Consider the following 7,500-nt stretch of genomic DNA (forward strand, 5'->3'; position numbering starts at 1 on the left):
ACACACACACCTGCTGAGCTCACCTGCTGTCTGAAACCTGTCTCTCTACTTTGTAAATATTGTCTTCCAGTTCACAGAGAGAAAACTGTTTACAATATAACCATTTAACTAGTTATTAAATTAAATGTTTACAATATAACCATTTAACTAGTTATTAAATGAACTGTTTACAATATAATCATTTAACTAGTTAATAAATGTATTGTTTACAATATAACCATTTAACTAATTATTAAATGAACTGTTTACAATATAATCATTTAACTAGTTAATACATGTATTGTTTACAATATAACCATTTAACTAGTTGATAAATTAACTGTTTACAATATAACAAGAAAAGCATCTGTCGTTTTAGATTTCAACCACTTTAAACATTATTTTATACTTTGGCTATTAAAAAAATAGCAGATATACAAGCTCATCAGAATGACTGCTATTTTTGAAAGTCATGAAAATGTGTGAATCTTTGACTATGTGCTTTTTAAAGCATTTGTAACTCACATCTTTGCTTCAGGGGATCCCTAGAACTAAATATTTTGAGATGGGGGTCCGCGGCCAAATTCATTACATTTTGTGGGTCCTTGACATGAAAAAGTTTGAGCACCACTGATATTATAGCAACATAAGTGTTTCAGAAAACTGTTAGGATTTAGAGGACATTTGTAGATGCGTTCTCGGATTGAACGGGTTAAGTAACAACAATGTGAGTACTTCATCCCCCACATGGTGACTCTGTGTAACTGCGTACACAAACTCATACGTGGCTTGGACAGTACCGAGGTCAAAGGTCATAGGTCAGAGGTGTTACTTACAGGTAATATGTGTAGGAGTGAGAATTTCTTCGGCTGAGTGTTGGTGGTGGGGGGAGGCAGAATGGAAGGAGGGATGAAATGGAGGGAGAGAAGGAGAAAGAAAGAAAGAAAAAAAGAAAGAAAGGAGACCACATTAAAATAAATAAACTTAAATGAATATACAGTTAATGTAATGTTACCAAAGCGACACAGGGCAAATGATGATTGGTTGAAAACAGAGAGAGTGAGGATGGGCGGGGTTGGGATGGGCTTGTGACACGGAGAGAGAGAGAGAGAGAGAGAGAGAGAGAGAGAGAGAGAGAGAGAGAGAGAGAGAGAGAGAGAGAGAAAGAGAGAGACCAGTTACAGTATATGGCACTTATCTACTCTACATACCTTTAGCCAGAATCATTTGTATCATTCTTTACAATTTTTTGTTGACGATTTGTGTGTGTGCATGAGTGTAATCAGTGTATATGTGTGAGCACGCTCACACACGTGCACACGTTTGTGTGTGTGTGTATGTCTGTGTGTCTGTGTGTATGTGTGTGTGTCTGTGTGTGTGTCTGTGTGTGTGTGTGTGTTTTACCGTTTCTTCATCAGTAGTATAACTCCGAGGAAGATGATGATTGACAGCAGAACTCCGGCGGTGGCTCCAGCAATCTTCACTGTGTGGTCCGACTGTTTCTCTGGCTCCGCCTCCGGACCACCTGTCACCGCCCCTGCAACCAGCGGTGCAAAGTAACTAAGTACATTTACTCAAGTACTGTACTTCAGTACAATTCCGAGGTACTTTTGCAGTTTTTCATCATTTATACTTCTGCTGCATTACATCTCAGAAGCACATATTGTACCTTTTACTCCACTACAATTAGCTATAGTTACTAGTTACTTTGCAGATTTAGATTATCATATAAAAAAAAGAAAAAGAAAACAACATACGGTACATTAATCAATTAAGCCCTATTTTATACTTTGATTATTTAAAATTAGACGATCTACAAGCTCACGCCATGCGACACGTTCTGAGCTTGTAGATCAGCTAAACCACACACACCGTTTTTTAAAACGTTACCGACGCCTGTTGGAAACAGCTTTGTTTGCGTTTGTTTATGTGCTAAATGAGTGACTTTGAGCTGTTTCATCGTGCAATGTAGGTCAATGAGGAGCCATTTTTTTTGTCACTCAACGGTGCAACTGAGCAAGATATCTCACCAACTGGACTACAAGGTTAATACACAACCCAAGCCTCAACCAAAGCATCATTGTTTAAACAATACAATGCCTCATCCTGCCCTTAGGCCTTAAGGCCTCGCTGTTGGCCAGTCTGCCTTGGATTGAAATTATTTAAAAAGTCATGAAATTGTTATAAAACCTCGCACATACAGCAGGGCGTTGAGTGACAAAAATGAGCACTTCTCTTGTCTGGCAGTTTTTTTTTTTTACCTGCTAGTTACGGTCCGAAAAACAGTTTATCCAATGAGGAGTGACGGTGGGTCTTACGATTAGCCAATTTGAAGCACGGGCCGCTTTCAAGCTGTTGACAAGACAGCTGAAGTGACTATGAGGACAATGATGACGTAATTGTTGGAATTATTGTTATTTTCAGTGTACTGAATCATTCAGTAACAGTTCACTGAAAGGTTTCATTCAAATGATTTGTTCAGTCTACAGTCTGTATCTATCTACAGTCTATCTATCCATCCACAGGCAGGTCATTCACTGACTGGATCCATCAGACAACATCAGACAACTGTCCTCAGGCTATGAAATCTAAACTCACACGTGGCTCATATTTCAATAATATAAACATGTTTATTTGATGGACGAATGGCCCAAACTACATAAAGAGGACCAGCTATGTTGATGTCTATTGATCGGTTACATAAAATCACTTAGAGTGAGAGAAATCGCTTCGTGTGGATGCAATGTCAGACAATCACAGGGCATCATGGATCAACTTGGTGAGGAATCGCGAGGAACTCTTGATAATATTAGCTTTGCTATACAGATCTCAAGCATTAGAATTAGCTCTGATGTATGGAACTCCTGCTAGCATTGGCATTGCACAGTATGGAATTCTTGATAGCATTAGTATGAGCTCTGATGTACGGAACACTTGATAGCATTAGCTCTGATGTACCGAACTCTTGTTAGCATTAGCTCTGATGGACGGTAAACTGATGGACGGTAACTCTTGCTAGTATTAGTGTTAGCTTTACTCTATGTGACTCTTGCTAGCATTAGTTTAAGCTTCAATGGATGTGACTCTTGCTAGTATTACTGTAAGCTTGACTGTACGTAACACTTGCTAGCATTAGCTTAACTGTACGTAACACTTGTTAGCATTAGCGTTAGCTCTGCAGTACATGACTCTCATCTTAGCTTGTTGTGGTAAACAAGACCAGGAGACCTGGTTCTGCCAGACCCAGAATAAATTCCTAGTACGTAACACACCTACAAACCACTTTATAAGTTGAAATCTGAAGATCAGAGCACTACGTCACGCTAAGCTTGGCCAATCGAAAAGAGGGACCGGGAGGAAAAACGTTGAACCGGGAGGAAAAACGTTGACCGGGAGGAAAAGAGGGACAGACAAAGCCTCATGTAGGCCTGACCCCCTGGGTCTGGCAAATATTAGTGTAAATGAACAGGAATTAACAGTAGTTTGGCTGTTATACAGGAATTAGAGCCAAATGCAAAAGTAAAGTAGGAAATACAGACATTCAATGCTAATACAAACAGAAAAGAAGACATTTTAAGAAAGAGCAGGAAAATTATGACTTGTTCTTTTCTCCATGTGTTCATGTGACATAATGAAATGTGTGTGTGTGTGTGTGTGTGTGTGTGTGTGTGTGTGTGTGTGTGTGTGTGTGTGTGTGTGTGTGTGTGTGTGTGTGTGTGTGTGTGTGTGTGTGTGTGTGTGTGTGCGCGCGCATGTGTGTTCGTCTGACCTGTCAGCAGTTTGTCTCCAGGAGCAGGAGCGATACGGATGTACGGCGTTGTGAGTTGAGTCGCGATTATAGCAGCTGTCAATCAAATGCATGCAGACGAACAGGCAGGCAGACAGACAGACAGACAGACAGACAGACAGACAGACAGACAGACAGACAGACAGACAGACAGACAGACAGACAGACAGACAGACAGGCAGACAGACAGGCAGAGAGAGAGACAGGCTGTAGCAGTGGTTTATAGTAAAGCAGAAATATTAGTAAGATGTTGCATCACAATGCATCTTCTCATGATTGTAAACGCCTCATCACCGTTTGATTGGCTGAGCAGCAGAATTGAACAGGAAACACGTGAAGGTGTCATTCTTTTTTCCCATTCAAATCTGCTGCTGAGCCAATCAAACACAGATGGGAAAATGACCCGGAACAGGAAATGGCCACCTTGCCACCTTCTGCAAACCAGAGACTACAGTTATACACAGAAGTGTTTATTTAGTGGATTTTTTGTTCATATTTACAGTCAAAGAAGAACAACACCATTGAGTTCATACAGAAGAGAGAGAAAACTCCTAAAAGAGACAGTGTTAAGCAGCACTTCGAAAACTCCTAAAAGAGACAGTGTTAAGCAGCACTTCATTGCAACCATCAGACGTTAGTATTTATTAGACATTTTGAGTTTATATTTTTCCATGTCACTTTAACCATGCACATGAAACTGTGATTTTATACACCTGCTGCTATTCTTATTTGCAGTTTATGAGTGACCAGGCCAGAATCTGTCATCCACACAGACTGTACATTCAGGGAGAGACACTGTCTGGACAGAAGTTACCATCTGCTCCCCCCTGTAACATCTCTTCATTTGGGATCTCAGGGGATGGCAATTGCCACTCTAGTGTTCAAATTTAACCTCAAATTCAGTTATTTTCTGCCTATTTTCCCCAACTCTGTAATTTCTTAACAACAGCATCCATGCCTGTCCATCTACATGTGACACATGTTATAGATATGTATTTTCATTAGAACACATTTTTTAAATATTTTGTTTAATCTTTTGAAATAATTCAAACACATTTAGTAGGAAACATTTAAAAAAGTGTTTTTAACTCATAACTCATAAAATGGGTCGGCGACCCCAGAATGGGTCCCGACCCTTTGTTTGTGAAACACTGCTGTGGTTTATACTGTGGAACAAAGCCACAAGGAAACATAACTACTCTTGAAGGGATTGTAGCTTTAACACAATCAGGAGAACTTTATGAGCCTCATCTGTTTAACATTCACATCACCTCCCGCATTGCAAAGCATTGTGGGTACTTTGACTCAGGGCCAACCCCTCTGGGACTTGATTGGCTGCTGCAGTGTGAATGACAAGCGCCGAGGGGACAGACACAGCCAATCAGCATCTGTTGTTGCTAACGACCAGCAAATAAAACCTGATTGAATCTGGAAACCAAACTAACTAATTACTGTGTGTGTGTGTGTGTGTGTGTGTGTGTGTGTGTGTGTGTGTGTGTGTGTGTGTGTGTGTGTGTGTGTGTGTGTGTGTGTGTGTGTGTGTGTGTGTGTGCGTGCGTGCGTGCGTGCGTGCGTGCGGCTTGTGTGTGTGAGAGAGATTGTTTGTGTATGTGTGCGTACAGTATGTGTATCCACGTGCGTGTGCGTGAGTGTGCGTAACAATGGTGCGTGTTATGTCCAGCAGGGGAGTAAACATTGTTTGTGTGATTTTAGCGCTTAGCCTCTGATGCTAAACGACCCCCTGGAAAGCCATAGCAGACTGTCATTAGCCTAGCATTAGCCTGTAGCACACAGCCTGGCGTTAGCGCACAGCCAGTTAATGAAGAGAACGTGACTGCAGTCAGAGCCAGTTAATAATCATAATATAATTTATAAGAAGACATTACACTGAAATTAAATGTTAAGTTTGAATAGAGGAGAGGAGTAGGTATGGGTAGAGGAGAGGAGTAGACAAGGGGAGGGGAGAAGAGAGGAGTAGGCTAAGGGAGAGTAGAGCAGAGGAGGGGAGAGGAGAGCAGGATGGATAAGGTACCATCTGTTCATTAGTTTGAACAGGTGTACGGTGCAAAAACTTAGCCTAGCGCTATCACTTAGCTGGCTGGCTGGCTAGCTAGACACCATCTGTGTTCCATTATTTAGAATGGTTGCACTGCTGCTTGGCAGCTAGCCGCTAGTTTAGCCTCCAGGCTAGTAGCGTTCACCAGAGCCCAGATATCTGGCTGGCTTACAGCTCTATAGCCACTGTACTGTAACTATCAGGGCACAGGTTCAAACCCTGCGGCAGGTAATGTGTGTCCTTGAGCAGGGCATTGTGTTCAGTGTTTATTGTTTATAATTTTTTTGTTACTGTTTATATTTGCAGCGAAAATATGTGAGGAACCAAAGCTTTTCATTTTTTTCTCCACTTGAAGGAGGAGTTCACCCAAAAAATTGCTTATTTTCTATCAATTACACACCCCATGAAGCCTTGATTTCATGGATTTATTTTAGTTTTTGTGGCATTCCTAAGACAATAATTTGATGACCGTGTGTATTTCCGGTAGGAGACACAAATAATCTACTTTGTGTCTCCTACCGGATACATTAGCCGGTAGGAGACGGGAATCAAATTATTAGTTTAGGAATTCGACAAAAACAAAAAATAATCCATGGATTCAAGGCTTCATAGGGTGTGCAATTGATAGAAAATAAGTAATTTTTTGGGTGAACTCCTCCTTTAAGTACCAATTTCATCCAATCAGGAGAGAGAACTCAACTCACAGGATAGAAGATAAACAAGTGAAATTGGAAGTGATGAAACAAAATTGGAATTGGAACAACCTAGGCACAACCTTGGTTTCTATAGCCTGATTTATACTTTGTCGTATAAAGGTGTGGGACACAGAAAATAGCCAATCTACGATCACACAGCGCATTGTGATTCACTATGCAACATGTTGTCATCTCGTACGACAACGTAGAATATAAAGCAACAGCTTTGTTTGCATTTGTTTTGGTGCTAAAAGAGTAACTTTGACAGCTGCTTCCGACTGCAATGTAAGTGAACGAGGATTGTATTAACCATTTGGTCAACTATTTTATAATATAAAATAATTGTCATTATGTATTCCTACGGGCTGGGTTGATGGTTGGTTGTACCAAATGACCATTTTGAATGTTTTTCATAACTGTTAACTGAAGCTCGTTAATGGTTAAGCAACCATCTTAACGGTTTAACCGCAAACCGTTAAGAAATGTGTAACTGGATAAAGGGTTCATTTATTATGATATAATTGTTTTTTTGGTGCAAGGTTAGCCGTTACAAAGCTGCAACTGCTTCATGATTTCTGCCCAATTCTGCCTTACACGTAAAACATATGAACATGTAAACACTTTCACGTTACCAGCCTACCTCCACCACCACACTCTTCTCACAAAGATGCTTCCATGCCAGGGACCCTTGCAAAGAACACACCGAAATATCTACTTCCTATTTTCTCAATATCCAAATCAAAGCCTGAGCGTTGTACAGAACTGGCACAGAAATGATCCTATCAAACATCAAAAGGCATAAGTGCAATATGAAGCAGGCTCTAATAAGATACCATAATGGACATAATGACCATTGTTGCGTCCTATAGCACACAACGAACGGCCATACAGTTAACCACGAACACGGTCTTGTGGCCCTCGACTTCAAGTCATTTAACAATTGTGGCCCCCTGCCTAATCTAGTTGAATACCCCTGCTCTACG

General features: G+C 40.7%; 1 protein-coding gene across 6 annotated transcripts in view; it reads right to left on the reverse strand.

The window, feature by feature from the left end:
• The window catches only part of LOC308077650 (receptor-type tyrosine-protein phosphatase mu-like), a 146,294-nt gene that overhangs the window by 31,711 nt on the left and 107,083 nt on the right, over positions 1–7,500 (reverse strand). For 2 of the 6 annotated variants that reach the window (XM_080418469.1, XM_080418467.1), the window contains exons 18-19: positions 1,384–1,516; positions 816–848 (exon numbers count right to left, since the gene is read on the reverse strand). In XM_080418469.1, coding sequence (XP_080274595.1) covers positions 816–848; positions 1,384–1,516 — 166 coding nt within the window. Of the gene's footprint in view, positions 1–815; positions 849–1,383; positions 1,517–3,748; positions 3,824–7,500 lie in introns of all 6 variants that reach the window. The other 4 variants (XM_080418471.1, XM_080418470.1, XM_080418468.1 and 1 more) reach the window with 3 other exon arrangements.

The sequence above is a fragment of the Gymnoscopelus braueri genome, assembly GCF_963280865.1.
Source record: "Gymnoscopelus braueri genome assembly, chromosome: 21".
Taxonomy (NCBI): Eukaryota; Metazoa; Chordata; class Actinopteri; order Myctophiformes; family Myctophidae; genus Gymnoscopelus; species Gymnoscopelus braueri.